The 15,204-nt window shown below is 43.1% G+C and overlaps 1 protein-coding gene across 1 annotated transcript in view; it reads left to right on the forward strand.

Annotated features, from left to right (window-relative positions):
* Positions 1-1,205: 1,205 nt before the first annotated feature.
* The window catches only part of Lrp6 (LDL receptor related protein 6), a 123,718-nt gene continuing 109,719 nt past the window's right edge, over positions 1,206-15,204 (forward strand). The window contains exon 1 of the mRNA XM_027429872.2: positions 1,206-1,480. Coding sequence (XP_027285673.1) covers positions 1,426-1,480 — 55 coding nt within the window. The 5' untranslated portion in view covers positions 1,206-1,425. The remainder of the gene's footprint in view (positions 1,481-15,204) is intronic.

A 15,204-nucleotide genomic window follows, 5' to 3' on the forward strand; every position in this document is an offset into this window, starting at 1 on the left:
TGATGCCTCTATCAAAGGATTTGCTCTCTCAGTTTAGACATCTCCAGTCCTTGTCAGCTTAGTTTGAAAAAAAAAAAAAGAAAAGAAAAAAGTCTGCATTTCTGGGAAGGCACGAAAAAGGCAAGGAAAAGAAAGGAAATTGTTTTTCTTTCTTTTCTTTCTTGGCTTATATTCATTATACATAATGATGGATAAGATTCAAGCATGTAATTTTCTTTTAACGCATTAACCCCTATGCTGGTCCCTTTCTCCCCATCTCACTAGCCTCCTTCTTTCTCCCAGATAGTCACCACACTTTTGTTTACTTATCATATATGTGTCAGCTCGTCTGTCTGTCTGTCTGTCTGTCTGTCTATGTATACACACACCCACACCCAGACAATCTAGATCCACATACGAGAGACATTTGTCTGAGTCAGGCTTACAATGTGTATAAAATCTAGGACCTACAATCTTTTTGTCTTTCCAAGTTTGGTCTTTTCCGCATATAGGTGACTTTGTAACTATGTACCGCAGGCTCCACACTGAGAGAGAGGAAACATACTTTCTTTAAAAACAAAAAAATAATAGTCTGGCTCATATCACTTCATACAACGATTCTCAATTCAGCGCACTACAAGTCTGCCTCGCGCCGGCTTCTGCACAGCGTCCACCCGGTTCACCGCTCGCTCGCTCGCTCGCTCGCAGGGAGCGAGCGCAAGCCGCGCTGGCACTGTTTCTTTTCCGAGGCGGGCGCAGCGCCCGCCGCAGCCCGGGGTCCCGCGCGCAGCTCCACCTGGCTCCGCGGCCGGGCGCACAAAGAGCGGCGCGGGCGGCGACGGGCCGGGACGCAGAAAGTAGTCCCGACCACGCCGGCCCCAGTGTCGGCCGACGTCGCCTCACGCCCTCCGCCGCCCGGGGAAAGAATCCCATTGGAATGCGCCCCGGGAAGACCTTTTCCCCGTCAGCCTGCCGGGGCTCGCGAGGCCCAGCTCGCGCGGGGGTGGGGAAGCCGGAGGGCCGTTGGCGCGCGCGGCGGTGGCGGCTCCCGGGTCCGGCGGCGGCGCGCTGAGGAGGTGGGGGGGGGCGGGTCGGGCGCGCAGGGAGACGGCGGCGGCCCCGCGGCGGATCCCTGCGCCGCGGCCGGAGGAAGAGGCTGAATGAGGCGCCGCGCGGACGTGGGGCGCCGCGGGAGGAGGCGGCGGCATGGGGCAGGCGCTGGGCGTCGCGCGAGCCCGGGCCGGAGCGGCGCGCTAGAGCCCTGACGTGCGCTCTTCCCTTCCTTTCTTCTCCTCCTCCTCCTTCTCCTCCTCCTCTCCTCCTCCCGGCCGCGGAGAGCATGAGCGTGCAGACCCGCCGCTGCGGCGGCCGCCCCGGCTCCTCGCTCGCGCGTCCCCTGGCCGCCGGACGCCGGTGAGGGCCGCGAGCGCGCGCCGAGCGGGGAAGATGGGGGCCGTGCTGAGGAGCCTCCTGGCCTGCAGCTTCTGCGTGCTGCTGAGAGGTGAGGCGAGGAGGCCCCGGTGGCAGAGTTGCCGGGGTCGGGGACGGGGGGGGGAGGGGAGGGGAGGCGGCGGGGAACCGAGGCCTGGTGCTGGGGGAGCCGCGCGAGCAAGGGGGCCCGCGATCGGGGGGCCGCGCCCGGCCACGGCGCACACCCCTGCCCGGCCCCGCGGCGCGGCCGGACAAAGCTGCGGGCCTCGGGGGGACCCCCCCCGACCCCCCGCACCCCGACTGTGCCTCGCTCTGCCTGCACTCCCGGGCAGAAAAGGGTCTTTTGTAGTGGGGCTCTCGGCACCGTCGGTGTTGACCTCCTCCTCCTCCCTCCCTCCCTCCCTCGAAGCCCCCACCTTTCCCGTGTCTCTTAGGTGAACTTTTTATTTTCTTCTTCTTCTTCTTCTCCAAACCTCACTGTTTCCCCCTCTCCCCTCCAGGCCTTGTAACAACTGATAATTGGCTTCCGTTTGGGATAGAATGATCCTGGGTGGGAGCACAGTTGGAAATTGACTCTAGGGTTATAGGTCGCGCTTTTCAGCATCGGGGACTCTTCTGAGCCCATAATAAAACACACACGTTGCCCTCGCAACCCCTGGTCTTCAGGACTCGCCCCCTGTCTCCGTTTGTGCAGTGTACAGTTGGCACCAAGTAGGGGAGTCATCCTCGTGTGGCGAGGAGCTTATCCTGGGAACTAAATGATCATTTGCTGGGCACCCCCTGGGAACTGCTTGGCACTTGAGTAAATAACAGAATGCCCTGGGTAATTTGCTGTGGGAATCGCCTAAATTTAGTGTTTGGAATTGGACTGCGAAGCTGACACCTACGTCCTGTCGAGCGACAGTTTGCAAAGGGAAAGCTTGTCGATGGTCTTCTCCAGTTGGTGAGAGGTGGGGCTGATGCTGTTGAGTGTTTCACCTGTGCAGGAATTTAGGCGTCTCTTGACGCTGTGGCTTGTAGTTCTGCTTTTGTTCATTTCACCTGTGCCAGTTAATGGGACCTCTCCGGGATTCTTAGTTATTAACAAGCTAAACTTTTAACTCCTCTGGAAGTAAGGAAGTTGGCAAAGCAGGATAGTAACTAACATCTTATAAACCGGACAGGTGTGTCATCTCTGGGTATGTGAATAAGAGTAGTAGCCTTTAAAAATAGGCAAGCATTTTCTAAAAATAAGCATTTTGTTCCAAATTGTCTAGTCCTACTTGTACACTCCAGAAAGATAATTGCTGTTTAATTTTCATGGTAGAGAACTTTATATTATTAGATACTTGAGAGATTTAATAATACATGTTTATTTTGTTATAGTAAAGTCTACAAAAAAAGGAGATTTTGCTATAGCATCGAGAAAGTTGCAGTTGACATGAGAATATAATTGACAGGTTCATAAGAGTTAAATGTAAGAGCCAGTGGTTTGATCAGAGTTGGGAAAAGCCAAATCCATAACCTAGGATGGCTAGTTGCAGTTCTTAGCCGGGCATGGTGTGGTGCAAATGCTATTTGTTTTGATATCAGGGTTGAGTCTAGAGTTGAGTAGATACATTACTTGGTTGTATTTGTGGTGATAGTTGAGAAGCACGAATAGTTTAGGAGCATGATGCTAACAAGCCCAAGAAGAAATAACAGTCCAAAGTGGAGCTGCCTTTAAATTTAGCATAATAATGGTGTGAGGAGATCTTCTGTTTACTATTTAATTGTAGCTATCATTTCAACTGAAACTGTCTTTTGATATAAAACATTCTTGTTCCTACTTTAAATTCTCTTTACTCCTTGATAATGTTATCCTCTGTTATAAATGACAGTTAGTTACCCTTGGTTTCCCAGGAGCAAAGTTTAGTTCCTTGTAGTTGAAGAAAAGGTGGCACTTTCAGACTGGGTGTGTGGGTTTGGGACTTTTGGCCCTGCAGCCTTGTTTATCAGCAGTTGAGAGTCATTTACTACTGCCAGTATCAGAGTCACTCCCTACTCCTATTATCAATCGACAGGTATATTGGGAAAAATGTGAAACTTGAGGATTTCACCCTGAAGTCTTGAGTTTAAAGTTAGATCTTCATTATCCCTGCTCTATTTCTCTCGGCCTCAGTTTACCTGTAAAACACAGGTAATGATACCTGTCTGTCTGATTTGCAGGGTTATTAGGTGTGTTTAATGAAGTAACATATAAAGTGCTTTCCAAATATTAATTAAAAGTTTTAAAGACAAGATCTTTCTGTGTTACCCAGGCTGACCTCTAAATGCAACTGTTCTCCTTCCTCAGCCTCCTGAGTGCACAACACATGGCTATATATGTTATTTTTGTGTGAGTGAAAACTTTTGATTATTTATGGGTGTTGGCAATTAAAGATTTAATTTAAGATCCAGGATTGCTTAAAGTAGATGGTATTGTGGTCATTTGCAAGGAGCAGGGGCATTATCTGCCAGGTAGATAAAGGTAGAGCAGGGATTTACTCCATTCCCCCGCAAGTGTTCTCAGAGGAGCTTCTCCTGTGCGTATGTATAGCTGCAAATAAGGCAGGTAGGGCTGTGCTCTATTAGATTCCATAGCTTAGGTTAGGTCTACCCAGGTACCAATAGAGAAAATAGTGTCTCTGATTTTTCTAGATGAAATATTTTTGGAAAGAATTACAAATCTAGAAAAGATTAATTTTTTTAACTTTTAAAAATTATGTGTGCCTGTATATATAAATATAGACGCCAGAAGCATGGGTTTCCTGGAGCTTGAGTTACAGGTGGTTGTGAGCCACTTAAGGTGGGTGTTAGGAATTGAACTCAGGTTCTTTGGAAAACAGTATTTTTTTTTTTTTTTGAGAATTTCATACACGAATACAATGTATTTTGGTTATATTCATCCCTTTATCCTCCGCCTAACCCTCCCCCTAACTTCTCCCAGATCTACCTTCTCTGGAGTTCTTAAAAAATAACCCACCAAGTTTAATTTATGCTGCTCCTGTACTCCTGAGTTTGGAATCATTTACTGGCATGTAGTAAACCTAACAGGGGCCACAGACTGACTCTCCTTCAGAAGCCATCAGTCCCATAGCTCCTCAGACAGCAGTGGGGACTCATGAGCCTCTCCCTACCTCCATGTTGGCATGCTGATGACGTACTTGAGTTTATGCAGGTTTTGGGTAGCACCTTAGCTGCTGTGAGTTCATGAGTACAGTGTCCTGTCGTGTGCGGAAGCCATATTTTGCCCTGATCCTCCATGACTTTTGGCTCTTACAATCTTTCACTCTCTTACAAGATAGTTTCTGATCCTTGTGGGGAAGGGTGTGTAGATGTCCCATTTGTGGCTGGACTTGTTGTTATATGACAGTTCTTTGCTGCTGTGTCCCTCCCACCCCCCCACTGGTGAATGGTATCAAAGCAAACTAAAATGTTTCCAACTTAAATTTCTAGAAAAGTGAGTCTTCCAAAATGGGTTTTCCTTTAAATCAGGTATTACAAAGTTTTGGGGCTGTCGTATAGGTTTTGGCATGCGATTCAGGTGGTGTTCTGTGCTTGGGTTGGTCACTTAGTCTCCTTATGCCTTACTGTCTTCATCAAGGCATGGGACTTGCCTTTTGGAGATCTCTGCCCCTTTGAAGGGCTTTGAGAAGTCTTGAAAGGTGAAATGGTCAGTTGTAGCTTTCTTTGCATAGTAGTCCTCAAACTTGACAGTGATATGGTTTTCGTTGTTTTTCCTTTTTGAGACAGGTCTCCTAGCATCAGGATGTTCCTGTCTCTGCCTCCTAGGTGCTGGAATTACAGGCGTGTACCACCTTGCTTGGCTCTCACCACAACTTTGTGTGTTTGTGTTTGCATGCTTGCACACCTGTGTAGGTGCACTCACTGTGTGCAGGCTTTGGGCATCCTCAGTTGCTCTCCACTTTATTTTTGAAAAGTTCTTTCACTGGATCTGGGGCTTACTGATTGGCTGACCTCAAGCCCCTTGGGTACTCCTGTCTTTACTTCCCAATGCTGAAATTACAGATTTTGGGTGGTTTTTCCCATGGGTTCGAGAAATATGAACTCAGATCCTCATGTTTGCATAGCAAGCAAGCATCTTACCCACTAAGCCTTTTTTTAAATAAAACATTTTAGGGAACTTTTGTTGAAAGGAACACTGGAGATTGGGTGATCTTTTGGGTTCTAGGTTGACTCAGGTGAATTGCTAATGTTTGTTGACAAGCTGGCTTTGTTTGATCTGGCATTTTTTTTGTCCCTGCTTACTTGTCCAAGGTTTGCTCCTCTGGCTACAGAATAATTCGTAGACTTTAAAGTTTCAGTTCACTGTTATCAGAGGTGCTAACAGTGTTTACCCATCGATCTGTTTTTTTTAGGGTATTTTTTCCTTTGCTTTAATTAGAGGTGTTCTAATTGCTAAACTGACCTGTGTCCTTAACTGCACTTTGACTATCAAAAATAACTTATCTTGTTTCAATATCAAAGGCAATTCTGTAAAGAGATATGTTGGTGATAACTGTTCTCTGAGAACAAATTTTGTCAGAATAATTAGATGTATCAGAAAAACAAGTAAAAATATTTGGTACTGCCGGGCTGTGGTGGTGCATACCTTTAATCCCAGCACTTCAGAAGCAGAGGCAGAGGCAGAGGCAGAGGCAGGGGATCTCTGAGTTGGAGGCCAGCCTGGTCTACAGAGCGAGTGCCATGACAGCCAAGACAAAGAGAAACCCTGTCTCGAAAACAAGCAAACAAACAAAAAATGGTATTGACTACTCTGGGAAAATTGGTTTTCACTGTGGAAATTGTAGTAAAAGTTTGTGTTTGGAGATGATTATAAAGGGGCTACTGTGTTAGCGAGGTGTGGATTTTTATCACCTTGTTTCCCATCACTATCTCTTTTTTTGTATTTTAATAAATAATTTAATTATTAAAGGAAAAATAAAATTGTAATAAATACATATCATTGGTTTTAATAATGGTAAATTTCTTTTTTTTCATTTGAATTACAAACAAGATTGAATTACATGACAAGAGTTCCCTTCTCCCTCCCTTCCTCCCCTACCACCTCACTCTATGAATCTTATGACAAGTAAGTCATACAGCCTGCTTTGCTTTCTGTTCGATCATAACCAGCAAAATTTTAGTGAGAAGTGGTGCGGAGGTTTGTGAAGGAGTACTGCTGGTATAGGCGTTGAATAGTGGCTGCTCTTAAGATGGCTGAGGTCAGTCAGGCTTGGTGGCTGTAATCCCAACATTTACAAGGAAGAGGCAGGAAGATGAGCACAAGGTGAACCTGTCACAGAGAGAGCTTGAGGCCATCCCGAGCTACATGAAATCTTGTCCCAGAAAGTACTATCAAATCGTATCCAGGGTTAGCAAAACATTTAAATGCTCACTGTGCTCACGGTACCACTTTACCAGTTGATAGTTTCAGGGCTATGGTTTACAAAGTTTTAAATCTGTTACTGAAACATTCTACTTTGATGTTTTGTATTTTGTTTTAGATGAAATAGGATGTCTGCTGGCTGTTTTATCTTTTTGGGGCAGAGTCTCACTGTAGTCCACTTGCTGCGCCTGTGCTGCCTCCGCCTCCCCTGTGCTGGGGAATACAGCTGGGAACAGCCACACCCAGCTTTCTTTTTACCCTCTGTTGTTGTGTGCATGTGTGTGTGGGGTCACGCATGTGCAGTTCCTTAGAAACTGGCTTCTGCCATGTTTTCAGGCAGGATTTCTCACTGGTCTGGGACTTGACAGCAAGTGAGTCCCTGAGACTTGCTGATCCCTTCCTCCATATTGCTGGGGTTGAAGTTGCACCACCTTTGACCACCCCCCATGGGTTCTAGGGATTAAACTCAGGACCTCTTGCTTGTAAGACATTTTAAAACAGTGCTTTATGGACTGATCCATCCCCCTAGCTCTCTTTTACTTTCTGAAGGGTTATAGCCTTAACACTGATTTAGGTGATGATGACTAGAAATAAGCTATTAAAGAGTTAAGTAAGCCAGGTGTGGTGACACATGCCTTTAATCCCAGCACTTGGGAGGCAGAGACAGATGGAGCTCTGTGAGTTCGAGGCTAGCCTGGTCTAGACAGGACAGCCAGACTTGTTACATGGAGAAACCATGTCTTGAAAAAAAAAACAAAAAAACAACAACAACAAACAAACAAACAAGAAAGAGTTAAGTATAGGTAATACAATTTTATCAAAATAATTAGAAGTATCCAGTTGGTGGGTTCTTCTCTGAAGACTGAGTAGATGCTGTCTATACTAAGTTCTTACGTGTTTTTAGCCTTAACATAACTGTGTTCCCTTGTCTGCTGTACAGTAAGTTCCACTTTAATGACTAGAACACTGTTCTTTAGGAATAACTTTGAAATGTCAAATACACGATGAAGAATCAGTTTGCCCTTAAAATGATTTATTTTGCTGGATATGGCAGTGCAAGCCGTTAGTCCCAGTTAGTTAGAGGCTAAAGAAATACTGAAGCATGGAGGTCAGCCTAAGATCCTGACTGGAAATAAACAAATAAACAAAGTCTGTCTATATGTAAGTACAGGGAAAATGGTGTTGTTAGATATCAGCACAGAGTTTTGTTTCTTACAGTTGTGTTATTTGTGGCAGTGACTATACTCAGGAAAGGGTCAAGCTGTTCAAGCGTGAGATTAGAAAACAAGAAGTGCTTGTGTTCTCCTTGTTGAGTGATTGACACTTTGATGCTGTGGGCCTATTTTTCTGTTGTTTAGTTTGCTCAGAAGCGTTTATAAGTGCTTTGACCATCGGGAACTAATTTCAGGAGATTGAAGATTGAAGATGACGTTGGGGTATATAAGTGACTAATTGATACCAGGCATATGTTAATGACCAGATTCGTAGAGTGAAGTGAAAATGCAAAGGTGACCATGGTCAGCAATGCCATCCCTGACCCCCAAGAAAAGGTCACTCAAATAATAATAAAAAATTACCTTACCAAATGTTTGACTAGGACGTATTTTCTGCATTGGCCTTGGTTACTTTTATCACTGTGAAACCCAATGTAGATTATTAGAATATGACTTTTCTTTATTATTGGACAGCCTTATTAGAAAGTGAAGATAAAGAATATTCCTATATTTTGGGAGGCAGAGACAGGTGAATTTCTGTGTTTGAGGCCAGCCTGGTCTACAGAGTTCTAGGAAAGACAGGGCTACAGAGAGAGCTCAAAAGAAGCTGTATCTGTGCTTGAAAACACAGAGTTCCCCTTCCTGTCTTTATTCCCTAAACAGCAGTGTCATCTGTTTCACAAAGTACTTACATTAGGTGCTGTATTCTTTAGATGATTTAAAGAATTCAGAGTGGTGCCTGTGTGTGTGAGATGTATGTCCTACACATTTTATACAATTTCTGCAGCTACAGGGTTTGGTAGGGAGACTTGGTTAGGTATGTGGGGTAGGGAGCTTGTGAATGGAGGTGTTCAGGAATTGTTATGCAGAAAGTGACTATACTGTGCTCACCTCTCCACCCCATGCTAGGGATGGAACCCAGGTCCTATGCATGAAGGCAAGCACACTACTGAGCTATATTCCCAGTCTTTGCTGCTTTGGAGGGAGCTCAAATCTTTCAGTCCTTTTGCCTTTGCCTCCTGAGAGCTGGATTATTGGTTACGTACCACCATGCCTGGCTATGATTAGTTTTTAAAACCCATTTAAAAAAAAGGCATCAATCATTCACATTGTGTAAAAATTTCCATTTTTAAGTGTCCAGTGGTTTTTAGTATATTCACAAGGTTGTAGATACCACCATGATCTTATTCCAGAACAGTTTTAGTACTTGCCAACAATGTTCGAATCCTTGAGCAGTCCCTTTGTATTTCTCTCTGCCCCAGCTTTGTGTCTCTGTGGATTAACATAATGTGTGGCTTTTTGTGTCTAGCTTCTTTCACTTGGTATAGTTTTTTAATGTTTACCGTATAAATGAATCTATATTTAGTTCCTTTTTATAGCTGAGTAATTGCATTGTACAGACATGTGAAGTGAATATGGGCTTGATTGAGTCTTTACCTTAAGTTATTTTTAAAATCTTATCCCTCCCCCCATTTGTTTTGAGAAAGGGATTTTCTGTGTAGTCCAAGCTGGCCAGAAACTTGCAATCTTCCTGCCTCAGCTTCCTTGAGTCCTGGGGGTATATGTACATGTCACCACACATACAGCAGGAACCTCAACTTTTTGAGGTTACTGGAAGGATTACAAAATATTGTTTATATTGGGCTGCTGAGATTTACCTAGATACTTATTAGCATTTCTTGCTTCTCTCTTGACTTATAAACAAACAGCCCTGTCTTAGTTAAACCTGTGTGTGTGTGTGTGTGTGTGTGTGTGTGTGTGTGTGTGTGTGTGTGTGTGTATACGTGTGTACATACATGCCTGTGGCGGCCAAAGACTGATGTAGGGTGTTTTTTTTTCAGTTCCCTCCCTACCTATGCATTGAGACTTGGAGCTCACTGATTTGTCTAGACTTGCTGGCCATGAGCTCCAGGATTGCTTGTCTTTCCTTCTAGGTTTCTTGTTGTTTTTTCAACTTGAGATCTGGATATTGAACTCTGGGATCTCATTGCTTGAGCAGCAAGCACTTTATTGAGTCATCCTCCTAACTCTTAATTAAACCAATTTATTTTTGATACTCACATCTACCGAGTACATATCTACCAGACTCATATTTAGAATGGTAAGATAGAAGAGGCTTGGAATTCTGTGGTCTTTCATTTTACAAATCAGAAAGGTGGGCAGCTGACTTAAGACTGAATAGCTCATACTCTGGACAGAAGTTCCACCTTCAGTGTTGTCTGAAGGTATCTAGTCCTACCTTTTTACCTGAGTCTCTCTTAAAGACAGGGCCTTACCATGAGCCCAGACTGGTCTGTAATTCATGATCCTCCCACCTCAGCTGGCGTTACGTGAGTGTGCCACCATGTTTATTATGGTTTATGGAGTGAGACTGAAACAATTGATTTATTTATCTTTGAGACTGGGGCTTGGTATGTTGCCCAGGCTGGCCTTGAACTCGTGGACTCAAGTGATTTTTTTCCTCATCTTTTTAAGTAGCTGGTATTACAGGCAAATGTCAGTCCACCCTTCTACTCACTTTTGATAGAAGACAATAACATAATTTTGGAGTTTGCAAATAGATGGTTTGTTTCAGGATGACATAAAAAGCCTGTACTTAGGTATAAGATAGGCTCATTTTAGCAGAGTGCTTTCCTTACACCCCCACCTATCTCAACACCAAGCACAGGAACACTTCCTTTCTAGGCAAGGGCCAAAGCTAGCAGGAACTCTGTGGGAGTGGAGCCAAGTGGGGAGGTAAGCGATTGCATGATCCCAAGCGTGTAACTGGAAAGTTATGTTTTTGTCTGGTCAGCTGATACTTGGAATGAGGGAGAAAGTTGTGCATCTGCTTGCTTAAGCTTAGGGTGAGCCAAAGTTTAAGGGCTTGTTGGAAGAGAGAAGGCTGACTGAAGTTTGGTCAAGCCTAGTCAGTGGGGACTGTGATGTGCATATGTCAGAGTCCCTGCTGTTTAGAGCAAAACCTGTGTCCCTTGGAGATGGAACAAGAGGTTGTGAAGTAGTCTCTTCAGATTTGGCCTGATTGCTCTTGTGGTGTGACAAGAACGGTACCCTGCCATTCCCTAATGGGTCTTTTAACGGCTTTGCTCAGAATTTTTGAAGGACCCTCAGATTCTTTTAAAGCCTCCTGAGGCTAGAAATGTAAGTGAAGAACTCAACATCAGGTATAAGATTTGGGTTAATTCCCGGATTTCAGATGTTCCCCAAATACTCTGGGGTTTTGGGGATGGCCAGGAAGTGACCATCTTTCATGTACCTGAGAATCTGGGAACTCTGAGCCAGATAGCAGGGCCAGTTTCCCAGCAAGCTATAGACAAAGCTGTACATTCATCTTCACTGGGGATCCTTAAAGTGTGAGGCTAAAGCTTCAGCCCATCTGGTGCTTCCAATTTGGAGGCAGATTCAGTGACTAGAGACCAACTGTATTCAGGAGACCTTTGGGACTGAGGAGACAGGTAACTTAGATTACACTGTTGGCAGTAATGGAGAGTTGGAGAAGAGTGGAGGATTACTTACATCCAGGAAGTAGGGCATTAAAGCATCAGCAATATTTTCAACAAAACCCACAATCATTTTTAACAGTTCATTCAGCACTGTGTAATTAATTCTTGTTCTGCTGGGTCTGTGTGTTAGTTTCATAAAGCCATCTGTTTATCTACCAGCTTTTTGGAAATCTTGACTCAGTCTTCTTGTGTGAGCTCAAAGAGATGCCACTAGACACCTGTGCACAAGAGTCACCTGGCACAGGCTGACCTTTTTCAGTGTCAACTTTTTTCTTTCTTTCTTTTTTTTTTTAGTTAAAGATGAATACTTGCTGATTTGCAAGTATGTCCCAGGAAACACCAGAAAAATCACATGGTATGACTTACCCATTACCAATAAGTTTAAAAGAGAAAAAAAATCTGGTGAGTGGTTGCTACAAAAATAATACAGTTGGCAAGGATGTGTGGTATGTGGTGGTTTTTGAAGCATGCACACCAAACTGGGTCCACCCAAAAACATTTTATTTAAGATGTCTGTGAGCAGACTGATACATTTTATTTTAAAGGGGGAGTGGCTAGTACATCTAATAAATGAGTATAGATGAACATACTCTTTTCAGACAAAAAATAGAGATGTAATAATCCTCAGACCTAGTGTTCTTAAAATACCAAGCAAACAGATTATGTCAAGAATATATAAGCATTATCAAGTAAAAGGACTTAGTAAATTTGGAATAGACACTTCTCCATACAGTAAAATACCTTAAGTTAGTAATTTGTCAGCTAAGATCCCTAGTCTCTCTAGAAGTTACTGCATTCAAATTAGTTAATTATGGTCAAGTTAACATTGAACCAAAAGTATAATAGAGATGGACTGCGCTGTATTGTAGTCTTAAGCAGACCAGAGCTCTTATAATAAAAACACATCGTTAATTTCTAGCAATTTCATACTTGTGTGCCTCTTTGGAAATAATTCAGAATAGTAATGTCTTATCTATACCCTATAAGATGTACTCCTGTAACATAGGCAGGATAAGCTTTCTTTTGATAGTGCCTTCCAATAGAATTTTTAATATTTGATCAGATAAACAAAATTGTTAGCTTTGGACTTTTACCCTTTAACAAAAAATTCTTTATGATTTGTGAGGGGTCCTCTCCTAATCTTAAAGGCAGTACCTTAGACTTGCTCAATTTAGGATTTGGTTTTAAAAGGGCAAGATGTCATTTGTTGTTAAGGGGACTGGATGTCTGACTAAATAGGTAGGATTATGGATCCCATAGGAGGTAACACAATGGAAAAAATAGTTCTTAAATGAGGCTTTGTTTGTTTTTGTTTTTAAATAATCCAGAGCATAGTAAAATAGCCATTAAGCATGGGGAATACTGACTGATAAGATAGAGAACCTATGCTTTCTAGAGGGATTATTGTAGTTATTTAGAAGGGAAAGAAGACCTTTTAAATCCTCTCTTTGGTCTCATACCTATAACCTAAGAATATTTACTAATTTTAACAGAACACCAAAATTAATTTTTTATAAGGATTCTTTAAGAAACTCTTGTATGTAAACTCATTGGAGCCCAGCTAATTTGTCTTGAACAAATTTCCTTCTCATGAATAAATTACAAACTTTTATAGCCATTTAGATTTTGTTCTACATTTTTCCTGCATTCATTTCATAACAATGATCATTTGACTTTAGCACAAAACTGTTCTTTTCCCTTCACAAAACATACCCTGCATATCTTGTATACAAAGGTGTTTCTGTGTGACATTTTGAATAGTCTCATTTGCATATAAAATTATAACTTATGTAATTGCAGCAACTGATGTTTTAAGAGAATGCTACTTGGTAGATAATTGTGAAACTTGTACATCAGCATTTCATAGTAGACTAAAAGAACTTACGAATATACTTCTTTGGCCTTTTTATAGCTAGATGATTCTTGACAGTACTTTTCTCTATTATTTTTATTATTACTCCTTTTCTAGTGGTGCTGATATTCAAACTTGGGACCTTACACATGCTAGGCAAGTGTACTATCACTGAGCTGTATTGCCAGACCTGTAGAATTTTTCAGTGTGACAAAATGAGTGTTCTTTAATAAACTCACATAGCCAGGCAGTGGTGGCACACTCCTTTAATCCCAGCACTCAGGAGGTGGAGGCAGGCAGATTTCTGAGTTCCAGGCCAGCCTGGTCTACAGAGTTGCAGGACAGCCAGAGCTACACTGAGAAGCCTTGTCTCAAAACAAATAAACACACCAAAATCCACCTCATATATTTAGCTTTTCTAGCATAAAACTAAGAGGCAAGAAACTATATAATTAGAAAGAATGCTTCATTGTTATAGTTTACTTAAAATAACATAGATAGGTAATAACATCGTGAACTAATGTAGCACAAATCTGAAGTTTTATAGTACCAAAGATTTTGGAAACTATCTTCACATTGGCTTAGTGTATGGTGCGTGTGTGCACATTTGGGGGCCAGATGTCAAAACGCTGGGTGTCTGTTTCAGTTGTTGTTCACATATTTTTTTGAGACAGGTTTTGTCACTGGACCTGGAGCTCACAATTTAGCCATGCGGTGCTGCTAGAGTTCCAGGGAGCTACCTGCTTCTGCCTCCAGCACTGGGATTAGTTGTTCCACAATTCCCCACTGTTTGTGTAGGTTCTGGAGATGGGAACTCAGGTCTCATGCTTGTGCAGCAAGCACTTCACTAGCTGAGCTTTTTCCTAGCCTCACATTGGTTTGTTACAATACATAATTGCTGTTAGAGTAGAGTTTGTCAGATTAATGACTCCATTCAGCTAAATGCAAATGCAGGCTTGTTTATTTGGTCAACTAACCTTAAAAGTTTAGGAAAATATATCCAAGCAGAATAAATATTTGTGCTGGTATTATATTTAATGAATAACTTAGAAGACATGGAATACAGATATAAACTACTGCTTATAATATTTTGCTTTTTGTCTCTTTTGCGCTGGAAACTGAACCCAGAACCTTGGGGATGTTGATGCCTGTTGTGCTGAACCACATGCTGAATACATTGTAGTAAATCCAACAGTATTTACTTAATCTCTTTTGTCAGAGTACCCAAATTCACTTTGACTTTCTTAGCCTCCCCCTCTCCTTTCCCCCTTTTGAGACTGTTTGTTTTAATCTAGATTTCCTTAGATTTGATTTGTAGTGCAGGCTGGCCTAGAACTCCTCCTGTTCCAGCTTCCTGCGTGCTGGGATTACAGGTGTGAGCCACCATGACTGGCCTTAACTTGGCTTTTTAAAACATTTGGGTTGGTTTCCATAAAAATACTTTTGAAGGTGTATTTTGGGGATCTGAGGAATGATGGACTGAGGGAGACCAGCTGTCCTTTTGGGTGTCTTCAGATCTCATCTGAGTGTATGAGAGCCTGTTTCTAGTTCTAGTTCTGCATGGATCCTCAGTGGAGGATGGGCAGCCCCAGGTTTAAACAGGCCTGTAGTGTTCTGGAGATTGGACACGGAGGAAAGAATCTGGTAAGATACCAGTTGTTGTCCTTGAACGAGGTATTGAAGGAAGAAGGTACATGGAAGGGTCAAGGGAGCTTTAGGGAAGGTTGAGGACAGAAGCAAGAGTGTGTGTGTATGCACGTGCGTGTGTGTGGGGGCGGGGCGGGGGCATGCTAGGTATGGAGGGTTAATGAGCAATGAGGGGGGATTTCAGGTTTT

The sequence above is a fragment of the Cricetulus griseus genome, chromosome 8 (assembly GCF_003668045.3).
Source record: "Cricetulus griseus strain 17A/GY chromosome 8, alternate assembly CriGri-PICRH-1.0, whole genome shotgun sequence".
In the NCBI taxonomy this organism is placed as follows: Eukaryota; Metazoa; Chordata; class Mammalia; order Rodentia; family Cricetidae; genus Cricetulus; species Cricetulus griseus.